At 54.8% G+C, this 22102-nt stretch overlaps 5 protein-coding genes across 5 annotated transcripts; 2 read left to right on the top strand and 3 right to left on the bottom strand.

Annotated features, from left to right (window-relative positions):
• Nucleotides 1-531: 531 nt before the first annotated feature.
• On the bottom strand, nt 532-3971 carry JN550_000723 (uncharacterized protein; the record flags this gene model as incomplete). Its single annotated transcript, XM_049319059.1, has 6 exons — nt 532-2691; nt 2758-2906; nt 2955-3148; nt 3202-3329; nt 3383-3505; nt 3576-3971. 6 exons carry the CDS (start codon nt 3969-3971, stop codon nt 532-534), a joined length of 3150 nt encoding a protein of 1049 aa, XP_049178012.1.
• Nucleotides 3972-9777: 5806 nt separating this feature from the next.
• On the bottom strand, nt 9778-13071 carry JN550_000722 (uncharacterized protein; the record flags this gene model as incomplete). Its single annotated transcript, XM_049319048.1, has 4 exons — nt 9778-10649; nt 10706-11732; nt 11784-12212; nt 12265-13071. 4 exons carry the CDS (start codon nt 13069-13071, stop codon nt 9778-9780), a joined length of 3135 nt encoding a protein of 1044 aa, XP_049178011.1.
• A 1499-nt stretch (nt 13072-14570) lies between these two features.
• On the top strand, nt 14571-15546 carry JN550_000721 (uncharacterized protein; the record flags this gene model as incomplete). Its single annotated transcript, XM_049319037.1, has 3 exons — nt 14571-14679; nt 14739-14778; nt 14850-15546. The coding sequence occupies 3 exons, from the start codon at nt 14571-14573 to the stop codon at nt 15544-15546; spliced, it is 846 nt and encodes a 281-aa protein (XP_049178010.1).
• Nucleotides 15547-17791: 2245 nt separating this feature from the next.
• On the top strand, nt 17792-20603 carry JN550_000720 (uncharacterized protein; the record flags this gene model as incomplete). Its single annotated transcript, XM_049319027.1, has 6 exons — nt 17792-17832; nt 17906-17933; nt 17993-18051; nt 18128-18377; nt 18465-19956; nt 20011-20603. The coding sequence occupies 6 exons, from the start codon at nt 17792-17794 to the stop codon at nt 20601-20603; spliced, it is 2463 nt and encodes an 820-aa protein (XP_049178009.1).
• A 515-nt stretch (nt 20604-21118) lies between these two features.
• Nucleotides 21119-22081, bottom strand: JN550_000719 (uncharacterized protein; the record flags this gene model as incomplete). The annotated part of the gene is made up of 2 exons (XM_049319016.1): nt 21119-21885; nt 21982-22081. The coding sequence occupies 2 exons, from the start codon at nt 22079-22081 to the stop codon at nt 21119-21121; spliced, it is 867 nt and encodes a 288-aa protein (XP_049178008.1).
• Nucleotides 22082-22102: the final 21 nt, after the last annotated feature.

The following is a 22102-nucleotide window of genomic DNA, read 5'->3' as shown; positions in this document are numbered from 1 at the left end:
AGCTCTGTAAAGGGTTGTTGGCGGTTTTTCTTTCAAGTTTTCAGCTCCTGAATACACGGGACTCAACGTGTTACTTTCTTTGGGTTGAAAGGTACGCATTGGGATGAGTCTCTGTGGAGTGAGCTTGACATTCTGCGAATACCTTGGATGAGATGTTCTGGATTACCTAGACAATGCAATCATCCCAAATTAGTTACATTGCATCCAAGGCAGCAAGGAGCCAGTTTGAAGTCACAAAATCGGTCATTTCACATGTGCATATTAATTAGGGGACTCAAGTGTAGTATATTGTGTAACTACTTCTGTAGCTACTTCAGAGTCGCCCTCCAAATCATGAATACGGATCGTGAATCCATCGCAAGTCGAATGTGGGTTTCGTTGGCTTTGTCAGCCGAAATCAAGAGTGATGCTAGGACAGATGAAGATGACTGTCCGTACACGCAATGGTGATAAGTCCGTGCTTCTGAGGAGCTCACCACAACGCCACCTATGACAGCTCTCATGAGTTGTCCACGGTGTCGTACGCCGAGCCTAGATGTACCACATGGTGGTGTTGAGATGCGCAACTTGGTCAGCGTTCGCTCCCTGGTTCGACATGGGCAACAAGGCAGGTGCCTCAGTGAGAGGCTTGGCTCCCGAATAGACGGAGCCGGACTTGCCAAGTGGAAAGCCGGCCTTGCCTGAAGGTACCTCACGGTTGCTGGACGCAATGTCCTGATGAGCTACCGCTCGCGCAGCTGCCAAATGCGAGTAGTAGATTGCCGGGTGAATAGAGACCGGGGTGGTCGATCTCATGTACTGATAACACTGGTGGTAGATCATGCTCTGGAGCCTGTCGGCATTGCAGTTGGCCTCGTCCAGGATGACATGGTAATGAACGGGGCGAGCTGTGCCTTGGATGGCCACATGCGAGGCCAAGTAGAAGTCCCAATGAAAGGGATGAGTGGCATCATGCTCGACCAAGGTACCAGGAAGGGGATTGTTGTTTTTGTCTGCAGCTGAGGCATCATTCGCCTTCGGGAAGAATCGAATGTGATGTCGCTTGGTTGCGACAATGGCCGTAAATCGGGGAGCCTCGTGTCCAGCGTCGCGGAAGATGCGCCTCAGAGTTTTGACTTCATGTTCAAGGACATAATTGAACTGGCCTTCTGCTACGCCATCTCGGAAATAGTAGACGTGCTTGGGGGCACATCCACCAAAGGTCTTAACCCAGTACTTCATGAGTCTGTCGAACAGACTAAGCATCGTAGCGTCTGTGACTCCCTCGGTGCGCCAGCCGTTGGTCTGAACGTTGGAGCAGTATCTCATAGCAGACTTGTCGATAGACATGGTCAAGGCAGCAATAGACGGCTGGCCACTGGCAGGGGCGCCATGGGTGACATCGAGACCAAGTACCATGGTCGGAACCTGAAAGTACATGAAGTTGGGCTTCTGGCCAATAGGGGTGGCCTTGCACGTCGAGCCTCCCAGCTTGGCGTTGACCTTCATGGCGACATTGCTGCAGTATTGAGGGCTGTTCCTTCTAACATGGTCTGCCAGCATGTTCTGACTAATGAGGCAGATGCGGCAGTCCATGTTCTTCTTGAGACGTTCGTAGACCAGCTGGTTGCGTGTGCCGGTGACGAAGAAGATGATCTGGGGGCGGTTCTTGCAAAAGTTCCCGGTGTCGTTATAGGCCTTGGTGCACATCTCTGGGTACGTGACACTGAATGGATAGACCTCGACGAACGGGTCTTTGCCGATGATACCTCCGTGACCCTTGTATATGCGACAGAAATTGGAGGCAAAGGCGCTCAGTGCCGCCTTCTCGACTGCCTGGCCATCATTCGCACCGCAGCCGATGAAACCCCAGGATACAAGCGGTCGGGGGTTGGGCTCGATGAATTTCTTGCCGCGGAGATCCCATCGGCCAGCCATGCCAGGGTTGAGCTTAGCTCCACCACCGAAGTGAATCTCCGGGTTTTTGAGGAGGCGAGCGTTAGAGAGTAGCATCTCGCTGTTGACCTTGATGCCGTACTCCCTGAAGTATGGGTCCTGATTCCATTTGAGCTGGCCGACACCTTTCATGATCTCCGTCTTGCGTATGTTGGGTCGGCTGACGGCAATCTTGATCATCGCAGATGTCTGCTCGGGATCCAGCTTGTAGGCATATCGCTGGAAGTTGTCCAGCTTGCAGACCTCCATCGGGAAGAGACCATCCCGCTCGGTCTCGATGATTGGCAAGTCGGGATAACCAAGGCGACCGTACTTCTTCTTCCAGTAGTCGTAGATAGAGATGGGAGCAGCAAACTCGCCCGTCTTCTTGTTCTTGGCGGCAAACGTGACATTATAGGAGTCACCACCCTTTTGGCCATACTTCTTGTCGAAGATGACCCTCTTGACTTTGTATGCTCTCGGATTCTGCTCTTTGCCGCGATGTGTGATGTGGATCCGGAGCCGTTCAATGCGCTTGATCTTCTTGAAACCTTCGGATTGCACATAGTCAAGATTGCCCGACTTGTCTTTGGTCTCGACCGGGCGGAGCAAATCGGCTACCTTCCCAAATGGCATAGAAGCTTCCCAGTTTCGGGAATGGTGTGGGCTCAACAGCCACTGGGCAACCCTGGCAAGGGTCTGCTCTTGGATCCAGAAAGCCGTGTTCGCGACGTCGACGTTGAGTACGAGGCCTCTCGAGATACTGCCACTAGTAGTCTATGATCACAATTAGTACGATTTCGATGTATAACCGGCATGGAAAGAAGGAGTTTAGGAACATACATCACCGAGTCGGAATGCAGAATATACGCCCTTGCGAACGCCGACCATGGGATCAAGCTGCATCTCCACACCATCACGAGGATAGAAATTCCGTTTGATGGTCATCATCTGCTCACTTGGCCATTGTCGCATCAAATGATCAAGAAAATCTACAAAGCGTTAGTCTCGAGTGGACAATCTATCAGAAGGTCACTTACTCATGCACTCAAGAACATGGTTGTCCCAGTCAGCCTTCTTCTCAAGGTACTTCTGAAGATACGCCATGCGAACAGTAGAAGACTGTCGAATCTGGACGTAGTAGATGCCTTGTCTGCCCGTCTGGGGTTTACCAGCTTCAGTGTCCAGGTCGACAGCTTGTCGGTGCTCGTTACGAGGGATCGGCTTGTTGCTCCTGATCATCAAGTTAGACGAATTAATATCAGACCAATAGGGATAAGAACGCACCAAGCAAGCTTAGAGCCGTCAAACAGCCACTTCGCTCCCGTCTTTGCAAGCCAAGTCTGCACAGCATTGGACATCCAAACCTTCTTGACCAGGGCACGGGAGTCTTTCGGATTGGGGGTGACATTGATCTGAAAAAAGTATCAGCATATAAAGCTATTGGAAATTCAAAAGTTTGACTTACATCATACTGATAAATGTCTGCATTGGGAACAGCCGTTACAGGAAAGCAGTTGAGGTATACCTGGATCGGCTTGCCCTCAGTGTTCATTCCTGGGCGTACAGCGAACCTTGTACCGCCGGTTTCCTAGTACAAGTTAGCATTAAAGTCGATTTGTGTCATGCTTAGTAAATGGGGCAACATGGTAAGAACTTACGGATCTGAATGCCTCTGGGGGAAGATCCACACGCTTTCCGACTAACTCTGTGTCGGAGATCGTGGGTCTCGACGGACGCGGGTCATTCGGGTCGAATGCAGGGTCTTTTCCCGTACCCTTATGGAAAGGACCTGGACCCGCAGCAGAGCCCGCTTGAGAACCGCCAGCTTGGCTGCCACCAGCATTGCTGCCAGCACGGGAGCGGCTGGGGCTGCCAGCCTGAGAGCCGCCCGCTTGAGAACCGCCAGACTGAATACCGCTGATGCTACCGCGCTGCGAGCCTCGGTGCGAGGAACCACCGGGACCACCAGGTCGGTCTGAAGCCCCATCAAACCCCATGCCTGCGACGCGCTGGACAGCGGCGTGGCGAGGTCCGGGACCTTGCTGGGAAGACATGATGTCTCGTCCTGAGACCGAGGTGTTAGTCTAGGTTGCCAGTTGATCCTACTGAGGGTCGGTGATGAAAGGTAGAAAAGAAGGACTTCTGGCGTAGTAGAATGAAAGTGCTGATGGGCATAAAATGACGAGATGTGAAGGTGAGAAGTGTCTGAATGGTGGTAGTGACTGGTAGTAGAGTGAAAAAATCGTCTCCAGTGGTGCGCAAGTGGCAACTAAAACACATTTCGAGGGGAGCAGAGATGTAGTATCCCGGGAGAAGAAGGGCTAGATATAGTTCCAGCGGGGTATGATGATATAACAGGAGCAACAGCCTGTTTTCTTGTCAACGAGGCGGTACTTACCAGATCGTTGGCGTGATGAGGTGATGTGCAATCAGGTCTCAATAAACTCTGAGGGTGGATGTTAGATATCTGCCGGTCAGTTAGCCAAATAGTTCGTAAGCTATTGGGTGACAGGTCAGGTGCGAGGTAGCGCAGAAGTAAGATGACGAATGGGAGTGCCTGCAGTGAGGATACGTCAGTACTGCGCTGAGAGGAGAATGTAGAACGAGGGTTAGGTGGAGGCGACTTGTGATGTAGGAGAAAGGAGGAGCGTTGTATTGTTGAGGAGCTGAGGTATCAAGCATGAAGGGTTTGGGTGAAGAGATTGACAGAGAGAAAGGCGGACAGACGGACAGACAGACAGATCGCGAGACAAGTAAGTTGTAGTCATGGAAGTAGGCATCTGATCTTAATTACCAACACCCAGCACTCGCAACAAGTACAGTCAGGAACGCGGGATTGTGTGGTCGCAAGGTGACCATGATCGGAATGGCTCAACCTTGCTCAATGAAGTTCGTGGTAGATGGATGAGGAAATGATGCTTACCTTAGTGGTGGAGGATGTTGAGTTGGTTCGTGTGTAAAATGTTGGATGTGAAGGAGGGAACGTAGGAGAGAGGCGGTTTCCAAGCAGGAGGCAGGGTGAGACTCAAAGAGATATCCAGTATAACCCTCAAAGGCGTACAGATGGATGAAGCTCTTTCAAGGAAATTGACCTACCTGGAGAAGACAACGTGTTTGCCGTTATGATGATGAATGATGTATGATGTTTGTTGCGATAAGAAGAGAGGGCACGTTTGGCTGGGGGAGGTTTGTACTGATGGAGTGCAGAGCAGTCGGAGAAGACAAGTCCCCTGAGAGGAAATCTCGGCTGTCACGTACCTGAGATGACTGTTAGTACAGACGTTCAGCTGTGTTGATGGGGAGGGAGAGAGAGGAGAGGAGTCGCAAAGAAGGCTTGCTCGGGGGACGGAAATCTCAGTGTGGTAAGATGGATGTTACAGAGAGAGAGGTAACTGTGCTGGAGATAGATAGGGACCGAGGTGATGGTGGCTACCTTGTATGACGAGATGTTCTCGATCTGGTGATGGGTGTAGGAGGTGAATGATGTGATGGGTGGATGAAGGCAGCTGAAATATTTTCGGCTGCCGAGGATGAGGGAGAACACAGATGCAAGGAGTAGGCACTGAGTTTGTTGATGATTCTCGTGACGAGATCAACAAACTTGTAGGGCTTCTTCGCAGTCTTACCTTTGCTTGATGGGCCGTTCAGGAAGTTGCGTGGTGATGGATGTTTGGTGGGGATGGATGTGAAAGGTTGGCAGTGATGTTATGGATGAAAAGAAGGGGAGACGCAGGAGAGGAGAGAGACGAGCGTTTAAATAGAACCCAAACGACCAGCAGTCTTGACTTACCAATTGTTGATTGATGGGTGACCTGATGGAGATTGTGGATGGAAACCAGATCTCAGGCCAGTGGGCTGAGATTGTGGATGGAAACCAGATCTCAGGCCAGTGGGCTGAGATTGTGGTTGGTCATGTAGAAGGGAGGAGAGAATCAGATTTGGTGGGATGGGAGGTGGGCTTAAGTAGAAAGCTGGCAAACACTGAAGGCGAAAAACAGCGGCAGTATCGTCGTCTGCCTGACGATGAGTTCACTCGCGTCCCTCGGTCAATATAGCGCGCCGTCGATGCTGATGACAGTGCTGAATGTTCGGCAGTGATGAGTGGCTTTCTGGGAGGGGAGTGGAGGCACAGTTGGTCGCGTGGGATAGGAGCTGCTTGGGCTCAGTATGGACGATATCACTGCCCACTACGTTCACGGGAAGGAGCTACTGGAAGTGGAAACTCTTGGGAGGCACACCAAGAATCTTGGATGCCTCTGAGATCATCACCGAGGTTCACACGACAGTGAGAACGCTTAAGGTAATGGACAAAGGTCCAAATTATTGCATATATAGTTGATGTTCGAAATCGAAGTTTTGATGCATGAACATTTCTCTAACCCGTGATCACATATGTTGACCCCCCAAGCCTTACGAGCGGGTTGCCTCGACAGTATTCCCACCAAACCCTCCTGAATATGTAGCTAGTCATGCATTCGGGGATGTCAAAGTCCCCCAATCCATGTGTACGCAGCGAGTGTCGTTCCTACTAAAGGCCATAGAGCTGTTGAAAGATCATGTATACCGTAGTATTCTGCAGAAAGATCCTTGTTGGAGTACTCATAAACGGACTGTGATTACACCAGCATCGTGATGCTGAACGAGAACAACACCGGTGAGATATCGTGAAGAGCAGTACTACCGGCGTGAGAGCAGGCCCGAGAAGCGAACACATTACCCAAAGCACCAGAAGATGAGGCATAAGACCAAATCTTTTTGTGAGGCTCTGCCGTGTAGTAGCTACTCTGTTCGTGATGATCATTGTATTTCCTTTGGACTCGAGACAGGGACAAAGCCCTGACCTCGTACTTTGATCCCGGAATACCGTCAAATTCCCACAAAAGGATGATGGTTGGGCTCACAGCAGCATCGTCGAGGGTACTCGTAGCCAACTGTTCCTTGCCCGGTTACATTAGCTCAGCGTAGCAGTGTGGGTTGGGGCATGGTGGGCAGAAACGTCACCTTCACCACCCAAGTTGTTTTGCTGATGGCCGGATCTGAGTGGAAGGTGAACTAGACGAGATTTTGCCCGACCCGAGGAAGCGCGGCTGAAGATTCGACCAAGAAGAGACTGAACCTTTCCGTCCGACATGCCGCTCAGCAGCAAGGATCCCCAGTCCGACCCAGAACGCCACCCCCGAGATGAGAAGGGAGACTGTCAACCAATATCGACAAATATCGCGGTCGGTGCAGTATGAATCTACCTGAGAGCAGACAAACACTTGAACGGGGAACCGGAAAAAGGCATTTACAATAGGTACGAGAGGAGCACCTGCGGACCGGCAAGGAATCGGCACTCGAAGGCCCCGTGCGGTTCAGAACTCTCACGAGACGATGGTGGAAGCGGCAGCGAGGCAGCCGGGGGTTAAATACCAAGGATAGGATCAGGGTTATAAGCTTTCTTCTGCAGACAGCTACTCTACATTCGGGGCTGATGGTGTCTTCCGAGGCGGGAAGGTCAGGGGAGGGACGTCAGTATCAGCCATTTCTCAAGGGAGTTACTGACCAAGTTGAAAGCAGGATGCCATTGGACGAATCGAAGCTGCAAATAGGACTGACATCTACTCAATTCACGAGAAATAGTTGACTTCAGAGAAGCGTCGAGGAAGAGCTGATCTCTCAGATGGACGGTATCTCCCCTCCTGTGCCGACAGGGTGGCTGCTCAGATGTCGCGCAACCGAAACCAGCCAACGGGCTCGGAAGTCCCGGAAGAATCAGACACAGAATAACAATTACTGAGCTATCAAGAACCGAAGACGATAGCGAGCCTTGTGTTTGAGGGAAAGGGTTTGGGAGAACCAGATACTACGCAGATGACGTGGGAGAGTACATTCTGTAGCTATCCGAGATACCACACAAGGGGGATCATACTTCACCAAGATATGCTCACACGGAAGATGAGTTTCACGCGTATGAGAATATAACATCGGCTCACCGCTCGTCGATCAACTTTCCGCCCCGTGAGATATGATAATATTAGAACGGAAGAAGGCTATCAGAGGGCACTCTAAGGGAAGAACAGTACAAACAATTCATTATTGGACAGCTCCAAGGCTACTATTCGCTGGCAGGATCCTAACAGACATGAAGATGGAGAATCAATATCCTGAGTGACCGAAACATACGTAACAAGGCGATTTCTCTGTGACATACAACTCATCAAGATCAGTGCAGAAGTATAGTAGCATCGGAATCCAGTGCTCTAAAAGGTGAAAGTCTGGTCCAAGGGACGGGGCTGAACTACCAAACATCCTACCTGGGATAAGTTTTCTGTGACAGATCCAGAATAAGTTTGTTGAGGTTTGCAAGTGAAAACACTGAAGTTTATCTAGGTATTGAACCTAAGGACCAAGTTTTCGACGCCGACGCGTCCACGCCGAGACAGCCCACGAGCACCCTACCGACCGCCGCACACGACGACAGCGAAAACGATGACGACGAGCATCAAGAGCCTTTAGCCCTTCACTTAAAGTAAAAGCTGTCACAAGATAGCAGCCCGAACTGCCAGGACGCGGGATCCGAGGCTTGGTGTAAAGAGGAGGGGCCCAAAGACGGGTGCGCCTGGCGGGGCATTCAACGGCCAGGACCTCAGAGAACGGCTTTCTAGGCCTAACGATGGGTTCGAGGACTGCGTGTGGCATCACCACGGGCTGGAGAACCCTGCCGAACAGAGGTTCCCATGGGTCGAAAGAGTGAAACCGGCCAGCTCTGACACGAAAAGAGTCCATGGGCAAGCGTACAAAAACCCGGTGACGCCCGCAGTCTATATGGCGAGAACATTGGCCCCGAAGGCCCCCGTACAACGAAAGAGCGAATACTGGAGGGCGAATACCACGAAGACACATATATATACGCTGCGTCATCCTAGCACAGTTACTTGCCATATCCATCTCCACAATAACACAAAGAAAATACGTATAGCTCATTTATCTACGAATCGACGAGCCCAGTCTCAGACGGCCCCAGCGCGGACGAGACATGGGCGTCGCCGCCGCTGCGTTGGGGTCGCCTCACCAAAGGCTCATGATGGTTTCTCCGGCCACCTACAAGTGAGATACTGGTTGTGGGCATACCGTCGCTGGCACCAGGTGTGGTAGACTTGTTCACGAGGAATATGGAGCCTCGGTGGACGTCAAACAAGATCGGGAAGGGAATCGCCAATGGTGCGAGCTGTATTAGCTATATGGGCACTCAGTAACTACGGATACAAGTGCTATGGACAACCCGGCCTTTTGGATTTCCTTCTGGCGTCCTGCTGATTGGGTCTGTAATCAACCTGGAGCCTTCCATCCCATTCACGATGTGAAATACATCCCCAGTATGCACTCGTTGGCTCATCCTAACGTTGAAAGTATGCATGGGCGCAGTCATGGCTCAGGGACCCAAAGCGCCGAATTTCTCATCAGTTGAGACCCTGACACGTGCGAGTTGCAGCCAACGTGGGTACTGCTGATGCCCAAATCTCTGCGGAGTGCCTAAAGTTGGGCCGGATGTGAATAATTTCGTAATATACCAGGGGCCATCCTCAGACTACGCCGCTCAATCGCAGTGCCAAAGTCCAGCATCCTTCATTGGGAACTGGACTATAGGTGACGGCGGATACCGCCATCCTCCCGAGAAATTTGGTTTCGACCGATGCAGATGGTTCGTCTAGATGTCTTCCTTCATCAGGGAGCAGGGCAGAGATCCGACCGTGCTCCCTGGCATAACCGTCTTAAAGTCGGGGGCCTTGGTAAGTTATGGACTGTGGGCGGGGATTGACTTCTGCATTCGACGCGAACTTGACGCGTCTAGCACTACCAAAGACTAGCTGGGCTGCGCTATTGTCCAGATCCATATGGATAACCGTAGTGTTGAGGAAGTGTCGACTGGAAGTTCTGCATCTGCGGGGGATAAGCAGCAGCCGGATCTGGTGTGCCATAAGAGGGAGGTGCTGCAAAACCACCACCCACGAATGGACTGTTTCGACCACCAGGAATCTGCTGGGGTTGACGGAGACCTTGATTTTGGGCGGATTTCCAGTCATTGTAGTCAGGCACAGTAGCCTCTCTTAATATGCGAACGAGACTATCTGCCTTGTAGCGCGGGGCGTCGTACTGATAGGTCGGCGGTATGAGACCTATCAAGAATGTGATGTCCCGGGAGATGGGGGCAGGTGCGCTGCTGTACGTCGTGACTCCTTGACCTTGGGCTGCCCTACGCTGCTGGTCAAGACGCCGTCCAGCTGCACCCTTGAGGGGTGAAGCACCGCGCGCAAGCCTCTTGGGTGGGTTGAAATCATCTTGGTCGTCGGCCTGGAACGGTCGCTTCGGAGAGTTCACAGCCTGCAAGTACTGAGGACGGGGGCTGCGGTCCACCATAGTGGATGGATGAGGACTCGCCCGTGTCGAGGTTGATACCTGTTCCACGGATTGCATAATGTGCTTAGGCCGCATCTGGGCAGCAGGGGAGATGATGACTCTGGCGGTGATGGGGTTGAATCCATCCGACGAGAACCGCGCAGCGAAGTGGACTAGCTTTGGGTCCTCAGGAAAACTTTCTGCCATCTGCTTCTCCAATTCTTTAATCTGTGCAAGCTCGCCGAATTTCGCTTCGTAGCCATGGAAATATGCGTAGAGAGGCTTCAATTTCGGCAGCAGCTCAGGCTTCTCCTTGAATTTCTTGACCGATTGGGAGAAGACAACGCGGGCGTCTGATGGCATGGTTAGCAGGCGAGTTAGAGGGGAAAGGCTGAGAGTGGGCACCTACTAGTTGTGTCGTGGCGGGAGTGCAGGTGCTTGAGGTAAGCTACAATGAAAGACTCGTCCTCTGGGAACAGCTTGGCCCCTCGCTCAAAGATCTTGGTGGCCACAGGGTCCTGGTATATGTCCCACTCGATATGTGCGATGGCCACGTAGACGTCACTGGTCAACTGGCCTCGCTGACGGGCCTCAGTGAAGATGGCACGAACTCCAGTAGAAGGGGCGTCACGGCCGCCGGCCTTGCCTTGTCCCTGGATGCGGCGGTATGCGCGGGCAAGGGCAATCCAGAGATAGGAGATCTGTTGCTTGAGCATCTGGATCTGCACGGCAAAACCATGCTGAACGGCCTTGATGCGCTCCTTTCTTGGATCGTCCTTGGAGCCTCTTTCGCCAATCTCTCCGTCGTCTTCATCATCGGCATCTGTACTTGCGAAACTGGGATCGTTCTCGATAGACTTGACGGCCGCCAGCTCCTGCTCCTTCCGCTTCTTAATGAGGCCGTAGAGAGTAGTAAGGGTCTGATCGATAGGAGCACGCAGAGCTTGGCAAAGAGCAAGTTTGCCTGCGTCTCCTTCTCCAGCCGGATGAGTCGATTCGACATGGTCGGCGTGCTTCAAAGCAAGAAGAGAGCTCTCGGGGTTTGCTGCAATACCCTCAGTCAAAAAGAGGAGACCTTGGTCTTGGCCGTCCTTGGTGAGGATCTTCTCATCGAAGCACCACTCTGCGGCCTCAACCCATAGCTCGGGCCAAAAGCGGAGAGCCATCAGAGCCTGCTTGTAGACATAGATGATTCGTGATTTGTACGTCTCTGGTTCATCGGCCTGGAGAACTAGCGGGTCGTCCTTCTCCCAGGCTATCCACTTCTTCCATATCTCGACCTGCTCGAGGTACTCCTGGTCTCCGTCAAAGCCAGGGGCGGGGGGGAGGCGAGGCAGAGTCGACCGCTGCAAGCCTCTGGTGATGGTGTCTAGCTGTGTGTTTGCGCTTCGAGCCTGCATGTAAGACGGAGAGCGCTCCTGTAGAAATTTGCGGCCCTGTTCTAGGTTAGCTCTGGCTTGGGAAGTAAAGGGGGCACTGAGACGTACTGCGACCTTGTTCAGGTTCAGTTCGAACTGGTCATACTCCTTCCATAGCACATTAAGATTAGAGATCGGAATGCAGATGGCGCGCTGGTATGCTTTTCGCAAGACGTCCATCTTCTGCATATCCTGCCAGCTGCTGCCTCCAAGCTGTCCAGGGCCGGACTTGATGAACTGTACGTATTCGTGCCAGATGCGGCCAGCATTGCGATCCTGGCCGATGTTGTCCAGCACGAACTCGAAAGCCGCGTTCACGGTCTGCCGCGCGGCGCCGGTGGCCTCGTTGGTATCGTTCCGTCGACGCACGTAGTCCAGATAGGCAATCCACAGCTGGACGTCAACTATGGTTGTCAAGGTCCGCTGGAAGATGCCCTCGGCTTCGGCAAAGTTGTCGAGACTGAGCTCCATTTCCAGGTACTGAACCCAGATCTCGGCCTGTGATGGGTGAGTATGCATGACAACAGTTTCCAGGATTGATCTAGCTTACCGACTGGGGGAAGGCCTGGAGAAACCGCTCATAGACGGCTCGGGAATCCTGGATCATGTTACGTCTGCGGGTTTCGTCGATCAAGGCTAGCCAAGCATCCATGTCCCCACGAGGATCGTTCTTCAGGCGCTCCTCCAGCAGACCAACTGTATCGACAGGCACAGGCACATTACCCTGCCCATTGCTCACTTGAGCGGCAGACGCAACGGGTTGGGACATGGTGACTTGGTGAAGCGGCGAATGGGTGAATGCACGAGACTGGCCATCAACAGCCGCAACCGCAGACGCAGCAGGAGCACCGGCAGCAGGGGGAGGGGGCTGAAGTGCAGACGGTGTAGACACCGAGGCCGATGCCGAACGCGGTGCAGGAGAATCATCCTCATCGTCCGAGGATCCAACTATGAACCCACCCGCCTTCTTGGGCTTCTTGGATGGGCGTGGGGAGGAGGTAGAAGCTGGCTTCGGCTCGGGCTCAGCGGAGGCAGCGGGGGCAGGCGCGGGCTCGGGAGCGGGAGCGGGAGCGGGAGCAGCTGTGGTGGTTATGATGACAGACTCGGGATCGTATTCACCAGAATCAGAGTCATCAGCTTCTTCTTGTTCTTCTTGTTCTTGTTCTTGTTCTTCTGCAGGGAAATCACCAGACGCAATGTGAGCTGGGTCATAAGCAGTGGTAGGTTCTTCTGTTTGTTGAAGGCTATACTGTTCAGTATGGGTGTCCTCAGCTCCAAATCCACCATCTCCGGCCCAAGAATCATTGGCGGCGTCACCCTGCTGGGCAGCCGCATCGTGGGGGCTTTCAGAAGCCATGATGTGCAGGAAGAGGGAGGCGTGTATGGGAGGTCGACTGCGTCGGCGAGGGGGCGGGTAGCCGCAGGTGCCAATGGCAAGGGCCGAGCAAGCCTGTCACAAGTGAGGTCCGACTTGACAAAGGCGGGATCGCCGAGCAGCAGCGGGCACGTATGGGGGGAGAGGGCGGCAAGACTAATCAAGAGAAGGCAAGACGGCAAGGTCCAGGCTGGGAAGAGCTTCGTCGGCAGCAGAGAGTTATGGCCGTCGCATCGGAGCAGGTTGGGGTGGGCTGACGGACAGCGAGAGCAGGGTCAGTCGACACAGGGCAACGAGGTGCGGCGTTGGGGGGGATCGCGAAGGCTACGCATACGATCCGCAGTGGTGAAGGTTGCGCTTCCGGCGACGATCTCGGAGGCGAAGGAGGAAAGGCGGTCGTCGCGTGAGCTGCGAGAGGGTGGTGAGGATGAAGGCAGCTCGGGAGCTTTTCGCAGTTGAGGAATGATGCGACAGCCTGCCAGGAAGCGGAAGCGTTTTCAGAAAACAGGACAAGGATGGCACGGGCGCTAAGCTGCCGAAGCTTGTCACAGCTCGGGCCACAGCCAGCCAACCAGCCAACCAGCCAGCCAGCCAACAGGGCAGCCAGCCTCCCGCTAGAAACGCAGGGTCGGGTGTCCCGCCAAGGGCACTGGTGGTGCACTGGAGTTGGCCGCACAGTTAATCCGGATGTTGTCCATTTCCTGTCGTGAACGACGATGACGATTTTTATACAATGCATGCATGCATGCGCGCGTTGAAGATGGCTTGCACAATAAGGAACAGCAACGGAACACATGGCGCACGGATTTGCTGCTACTGCTACTGCTACTGCACGGCTGCGCTGTTGTATGTCGAATAATTCTGTCGAATTCACATTAGTTATATATCAGGTGAGGAGGCATGTACACTCGTGGAGAGCTTCCAAGGTTGGGGTCTGGGTAACGCGGGTCATTTGCGCAGGGTGTCTGGGTGTCTGGGTGCCTGGGTGTCAAAGGTGCGGCGGGCAGCTTGGACTCGCGCCTCGAGTCCTCCTCTGGTGCTGGGTGGTGTGCCTTGTTCACCTCCTCCTCTCTTCAGACGGGCCCCTGGCTGCAACCACTCTACGCGGACGCGCCTGGCGAGAAAGTCGCGTCCCACAATCCCAGCCCACCCTCCTCTCCCCAAGACCAGGGACCCACCAACGGCCAATGTCAATAATAATAACTTGAACCTACGCTCCTGGCCTGCCACCACCGCCTGACCACTGCCCATCTCTCATCTCTCATCTCTCGCGTCACGCAGCATTGAAACAAGCACAAGCACAAGCACAAGCACAAGCACAAAAGCCCTTCTGCCCTCCGGCCTTTCTCCCCTCCGTCGCGTTTCGACGAGGCCCATCCCGCTCTTCGCCTTGCGAACGCCACCCTCACCGTCGCATCCCATCTTCACCACGCGCACTCATCCACATCGCAGAGGCGCCGCTTCACCGCAAACATCTCACCATGTCGGTCGTCTCTCTCCTGGGCGTCAACGTCCTCAACAACCCCGCCAAGTTCACCGACAAGTACGACCTCGAGATCACCTTCGAGTGTCTCGAGCCCCTGGAGAAGGGTGAGGAGATCCCACCACCCACGCGCCCCGCCTAGCTGCTTACCCTTCTGTCTCTCTAGATCTCGAGTGGAAGCTCACCTATGTCGGATCCGCTACTTCGTGAGCCTTGCCCTTGCCCTCCACGAACCACAGGGACCCGCAGCAACCCCGATCTAACCTTCTTCCTGCAGAGACCAGTATGACCAGGAGCTCGACTCCCTCCTCGTCGGCCCCATTCCCGTCGGCGTCAACAAGTTCATCTTCGAGGCCGACGCACCCGACACGAAGCGCATCCCCGATGCTGATGTCCTGGGCGTTACTGTCGTCCTCCTGACCTGCGCCTACGATGGCCGTGAGTTCGTCCGTGTCGGCTACTATGTCAACAACGAGTACGAGTCGGAGGAGCTGGCCGCCGACCCCCCGGCCAAGCCCATCATCGAGAAGATCCGCCGCAATGTCCTCGCCGACAAGCCCAGAGTCACGCGCTTTGCCATCAAGTGGGATTCCGAGGCCACTGCACCTGCCGAGTTCCCGCCGGAGCAGCCCGAGGCCGATGCTCAGCCGGACGACGAAGAATATGGCGCCGACGAGCTGGCCGAGGAGGACGGCGAGGATGCTGCCGTCGACACCGAGGCCAATGGCGAGGCCTCGGCTGCGGCAGCCGTGGGCGGAGATGCCGAGATGGGCGGCATCGACGAGGCCGCCGAGCCTGCTGAGGAGGATGAGATGTCCGAGGACGGCAGTGTCGACCTGGAGAACGAGAGCGAAGACGAGCTGGAGGAGGAGGAGGGCGAGGGCGAGGCTGTCGAGGAGGGCGACGACGCTATGGAGGTCGACGACAAGCCCGCCACCGACGGCAAGGCGGCTCAGCAGGTGATGGCCCACTAGGACCCCCTGTTTGGTTGGAAGATGGCGAGGTTGCGTTGGTTTCTGCAACAACAACAAAAACAAAGTTCCTCTTGATTCCTCGTGTTTCATTGGTTATCTACGCGGACAACCCTTTGGTTGGGCCATACGACATTACGAGATGGTTGTCATGCTTTGGTGCCTGAAGGCAGTACGATGATAGATAAGATGCCCCCGACAGTATTTAGATCTGGTCGCTCTTCGAGTATACATGATTCCCCACGAGACCAACCATACGTCTTTGGTGAAAACATTGGCCTCCAGAACGCGCATGATATCGCGGACGATGGGTTGCCGTGCCTCATGTTCAAAGTTCCTGGCCAGTGCCCATTCCACTGGCAGCTATTCCATGGAACCAGCAACTCTTTTCGAGAGGAGAAACTGAAGATCAAGGCCAAGTAAAATGCTAGGTTCATTGGAGCCCCTAAACTCGGTATGAAGCCACTTCGTATGGCTCTTTAGGGGCGCCCGGGAAGCCATAGCAGAGAGCCCAGGCACCACCAGTGGTCGCATGACAAGCTGCACAGGCTTTGCTTGGTTGCTTAACAGATGCAGCAGAAGCCCCCGTAGCACGAAGCAAGGGAAAGCTGAACCCATCTATACATGGCGTATTGTAAACACCATGCACGCCGCAGTTTGTCTCTGTGCATGTCAACCCCCCTCAGACCGCGATGCAGGCACAAGAGTATGTTTTCTGTTTCTATAAGGTGGCCACCTTGTATCTCAAGGATGATACGACCCAGGGGTCGTCTGATGGAAGCCGGAGATGAAGAACAAGTGAACAGAGCTATATGCTTTTGATTCAAACAATATTCAGAGGCGGTATGGCTCAAGCGCTGCTGGGCAGTCTCTAATGTTAAGGCAATTAATTGTAGTTAGATAAGAGAAGACCTTTTAGGACCTTTCCGGATACTCGTCCGTCTAACATGCCCGGAGCTGACACCAGCCGATCAGTAGTATTACCGCAGGCTACCTCAAATTACACGAAGACACAGTCGCCGTGTCGATGCAGCGAGGCTACGGCCACAGCATTCATAGGCAGATTATTCAAAATATTGGCCATTTCGTATCGAAGAAGTATACGTTACCGATGGGTGAAGCACTGCATGATTGCAGACAGCATGGTCGCCGGGCTGCTTTATTCACGGACAAGTAGCCAATCGGCTAATGATGCAGGCGAGTCATGGCGGCCAATCACTGTGAAGGACCTACTCAGGAACACCGGCATAGTGGTGTAGGGAATAGCTGAAGGTGGTGGTGCCTACTTGGAGTAGATATGGAGTGGCGTAGATAAAAATGTGATGCAAATGACTGTTCCCTTGCAGTGCGAATACTGCAGTAGGACTGGTTACCCAAAAGCGAGATGTCAATTAAGTGAAATGCCGTCAAGGTCCTCTCTACCACTCGCCCTAGCTTATTCACGGTACAGAGCTGTAAAAGCTGAGGCGTGCAGACTGCTAGTAGTGTTGTATGCGGACAGCACGCAGTGTGGCTGACGAACCAGGATCGATTGCGTACTCGTGCCTGCCTAGCTCTCAGCAGCTGTTGTCTCTCTCTCTCTCACTGGTTTCCATGACCGGGGGCCACTTCGGGAGGCGATTCAACAGCCTTATCAGTCAGCACGTCAGCAAACAGCTCTCGGCGATAAGGCCGCCATTCCTTGCTTCCGGGGCTTCATCCAGGTGGAAGGAGTTGGAAGCTTCGAATGCCCGAAAAGCCACTTGGCCACAGCTGGTGGTGGCGGACGAGGGCGGGTCGTGGGTCAGCCCGTGGCCTGAGCTTCCTCCGGCCTGACTGGCCCGACTGACTGCCAGACGGGGGGAGCCTGGGGGGGCGCCTGGGCAACTTTAGTTAGGTGGTAACTGACGCTCTTGCGAGGTGGTAGGTGGTAGCTGCCGCTAGAACGGACTGCATCATCTGTGGATTGCCTAAGCTCCGGCCTCCCAGACAACGCCTCCATCACATCACAACCTTCTTCACCCCCAACACCCGAGACGACCAAACCTATCCCTCTCACCTCCATCCATCACCGAAATCTCTGCGATTTTCTGCTGGATCGGAGAAAAGCATCTTCTCGCTCACATCACCCGGCAGCAATCCTGGGCGTGACGTTTGACTGAATCCACCCATCTTCGGTCACCCGGCTCCCACTTCCTTCCTTCCCACCTCGACACCACACACGTCGATCGCATCATCTCTCTTCCCCGTCGCTCAGCAGTCCGTCACCATGGCTCCCGAGTCCGAGCATAAGAAGAAGGTCAACCTGGCGTAAGTTCCCATCACCGTCGACGGGGCATCGCCCCCAGCTGTGTCGTCACTCGGCATGCTAACTGATCTGTAGCGATGTCTCTGGCGCAGAGCACCGAGAGGTAGGCGCCCAGCCTCGTCCACCGCGCAGTGGCCGCCGCAGAAGCTGACTTCCCTAAAGCAGGAGCACGATGTCTCGACCGCCATCCTCAAGAAGAAGAAGAAGCCCAACCAGCTGATGTGAGTTCCTCCCGCGGTCGAAGCTCCCCCCTCCCTCCCCCGGCCCGCTCGTCGCTGACCTCGTGTTTGTCTGCAGGGTTACCGATGCCACCAACGATGACAACTCGATCATTGCCCTGTCAAACAACACCATGGAGCAGCTCCAGCTGTTCCGCGGTGACACAGTCCTCGTCCGAGGCAAGAAGAGAAAGGACACCGTCCTGATCGTTCTGGCTGACGATGACCTCGATGACGGCAGCGCTCGCATCAACCGAGTCGTCCGCCACAACCTTCGGGTCAAGCACGGTGACGTTATCACCATTCACCCCTGCCCCGACATCAAATACGTGAGTAACTGTCTGTCCTGTTGCAGTCGACCGTGCCGCTGCATGTTTGCTGTCGCCATGATCAAGCACCGCTGACCCCAAATCCAGGCCAAGAGAATCGCCGTCCTGCCGATTGCCGACACAGTCGAGGGCCTCACCGGCTCGCTCTTCGATGTTTTCCTCGCACCCTACTTCAGAGAGGCTTACCGGCCCGTACGCCAGGGCGATCTCTTCATCGTCCGCGGTGGTATGAGGCAAGTCGAGTTCAAGGTGGTTGAGGTGGACCCCCCCGAGTACGGCATCGTCGCCCAAGACACCGTCATTCACTGCGAGGGAGAGCCCATCCAGCGTGAGGATGAGGAGAACAACCTCAACGAGGTCGGCTACGACGACATCGGTGGCTGCCGCAAGCAGATGGCCCAGATCCGTGAGATGGTGGAGCTGCCCCTGCGCCATCCTCAGCTGTTCAAGTCTATCGGTATCAAGCCGCCCCGTGGTGTCCTCCTCTACGGTCCTCCCGGTACCGGTAAGACTCTCATGGCCCGAGCTGTTGCCAACGAGACCGGTGCCTTCTTCTTCCTGATCAACGGCCCCGAGATCATGTCCAAGATGGCCGGTGAGTCCGAGTCGAACCTGCGAAAGGCCTTCGAGGAGGCTGAGAAGAACTCGCCCGCCATCATCTTCATTGATGAGATCGACTCCATCGCCCCCAAGCGTGAGAAGACCAACGGTGAGGTCGAGCGCCGTGTCGTCTCCCAGCTGCTCACCCTCATGGATGGCATGAAGGCCCGATCCAACGTCGTCGTCATGGCCGCCACCAACCGCCCCAACTCCATCGATCCTGCCCTGCGTCGTTTCGGTCGTTTCGATCGTGAGGTCGACATTGGTGTCCCCGACCCGACCGGCCGTCTTGAGATTCTCCAGATCCACACCAAGAACATGAAGCTTGGTGATGACGTCGACTTGGAGCAGATCGCTGCCGAGACCCACGGTTACGTCGGTTCCGACGTTGCTGCTCTTTGCTCGGAGGCTGCCATGCAACAGATCCGTGAAAAGATGGACCTCATCGATCTGGACGAGGACACTATCGATGCCGAGGTTTTGGACTCGCTGGGCGTCACCATGGAGAACTTCAGATTCGCCCTCGGCACCTCCAACCCCTCGGCTCTTCGCGAGGTTGCTGTTGTCGAAGTTCCCAACGTTCGGTGGGAGGACATTGGTGGTCTCGACACCGTCAAGCAGGAGCTCAAGGAGCAGGTCCAGTACCCCGTCGACCACCCGGAGAAGTTCCTCAAGTTCGGTCTTTCGCCTTCTCGTGGTGTCCTGTTCTATGGTCCTCCGGGTACGGGTAAGACTATGTTGGCCAAGGCCGTTGCCAATGAGTGCGCTGCCAACTTCATCTCCGTCAAGGGTCCCGAATTGCTGAGCATGTGGTTCGGTGAGTCGGAAAGCAACATTCGTGACATCTTCGACAAGGCCCGTGCTGCCGCTCCTTGCATTGTCTTCCTGGATGAGTTGGATTCCATTGCCAAGGCCCGTGGTGGCTCCGTCGGTGACGCCGGTGGTGCCTCCGACCGTGTTGTCAACCAGCTTCTGACTGGTAAGTTATTCCTTCGTATGAATGATAGGTGTGCAGCGTTCTAACGTGAAGTAGAAATGGACGGAATGACCTCCAAGAAGAACGTGTTCGTCATCGGTGCCACCAACAGACCTGAGCAGCTTGACCCCGCCCTTTGCCGTCCCGGTCGTCTTGACTCTCTGATCTACGTTCCTCTGCCTGACGAGGAGGGCCGTCTGGGAATTCTGTCGGCTCAGCTTCGCAAGACCCCTGTGGCCAAGGATGTCGATCTCAGATTCATTGCATCCAAGACCCACGGTTTCTCTGGTGCTGATCTTGGCTTCATCACCCAGCGTGCTGCCAAGATTGCCATCAAGGAGGCTATCGACGCCGACATTGTCCGCACCAAGGAGCGCGAGGCTGCTGGTGATGACATGGATGTGGACGAGGAAGATGTCGAGGACCCCGTTCCCGAGCTTACCAAGCGCCACTTCGAGGAGGCTATGCAGATGGCCCGCAAGTCGGTTGGTGACGTCGAGATCCGCCGGTACGAGGCTTTCGCCCAGCAAATGAAGAACGCCGGCCCTGGTGCCTTCTTCAAGTTCCCTCAGGGTGGCGTCGACGGCGACGCGCCGTCGGGCAGCAACAACTTTGGCAATGCGGGCGAGGACGATGGCCTCTACGACTAAATTTCATGATCATACTAATACCAACCTCCGTGTACTCTAATTTCCCTTCGGACTTTGCAGCATGCCAACGTCATCAAATGGTGGTTCATGGTAGACAGGGGCGGCATCAGGATGATGGTAGAGGCAGATGCAGATGATCAATGGTGCACCGCCGTTTGCGTTGAGCTATAATGCTCACCGGCTGCGCATGCGCGGATCACCTGTCTAACGATGGATGAAAGCTATTCGCCATACATGATCTCACTTTTGAGATGGAGATAGTTCACGATAGATTTCTGAATGCGGTTTTCCTGACCACCTTCTGATGCATTCCCGTGCTTGACTGATCGTGATAATTAACGCTTGTCATACCATCATCACTTCACTATACATTCTTTCGTAGACACAACCATATCGAAATCAGCATACACAAGGGGCTGAGTGATCCAGTACGCAGCAAAGAAGGAAAATAGGGGTTAGCGCAAATATATCTACCCAAAGCTGCGTCTCCAAGCAAAACCGAATATGCCAGTCCATCAAAGCACCGAGTGCCCGTTGCTCCACTCGACTCCGTCGTTCGCCGTCTGGCTGCGGTGCAGCATCTCAAAGTACGTCCAGTAGTACCTCTCGAGGAAGCCCTGGTCTCGGAACCACCGCCTCTGCCGCCGGTGCGCCTTCTCGATCCGGAAGCCCCTGGCCCGCCGGTTGCGGTTCCCCACCGCCGCCGTCATCCGGAACCGCCCCGTCGCCGGCGCCACCCCGCCCACCGCGAACGTGTCGTGCTCCTCGTCCGGGTCGAAGTAGTAGAACGCCGGGGCTACGGGCTTGGGGCTGCCCGGGGGCTCCTCGGGCAGCCCTGCTGCTGGAGGAGCACCGCTGCCGCCGCCGCCTCCTATTCGTCCTCCGGAGTTATTATTGCTATCATCATCATCATCATCATCATCATCATCATCATCATCATCAATAATTCCACCGTGGCCGCTGCCGCCGCCTCCTCCTCCTACTCCTCCGGGGTTGTTATCACTATCATCTTCATTACCACCAATACCACCGTCATCATTTCCACTCAAGGTTCTGTCGCCACTCGTCCCGCGCTTCCGCTTAGCTGGCACTGTAGACGGCGGGGCAATATTGGTCGAGATGACTCCCGACCGAATGTCCTCTTCGTGGGTCGCGGCCCTCGAGGCTCCTCGGCGTGATGATACGGGCCCGCCACGTCTACGGGCGGCCCGGGGAACTTGTTGTTGCGTTGCCGCCGGTGCTGGCGTTGCTGTCACAGCCGGTACAGCCGGGGCTGTGTTTCCTTGGGTCCGGACTTGTCAGCCTTCGCTAAACTCCCACAAAAGGGGGAGGGGGCGGGTGGAAAACAAGGTGCTGAAAAAGATTCCAGAATACTCACCGCGAGCCGCAGCTGGTGTCTGTGTGGTATCCAGGCCAGTCTCGTCCAACGAGAGTCCGGCGGTGAGCCGAGTGAGAGCTGGTGCCCACCCTGCCCCCATAGTAAATGCTGGCGCGTTGCC

This window comes from Neoarthrinium moseri, assembly GCF_022829205.1.
Source record: "Neoarthrinium moseri strain CBS 164.80 chromosome Unknown scaffold1_Wmoseri_CBS_16480, whole genome shotgun sequence".
Lineage (NCBI taxonomy): Eukaryota > Fungi > Ascomycota > Sordariomycetes > Amphisphaeriales > Apiosporaceae > Neoarthrinium > Neoarthrinium moseri.
Note: the sequence above shows the minus strand (reverse complement) of the source record. Positions and strands in the feature narration are given on the sequence as shown.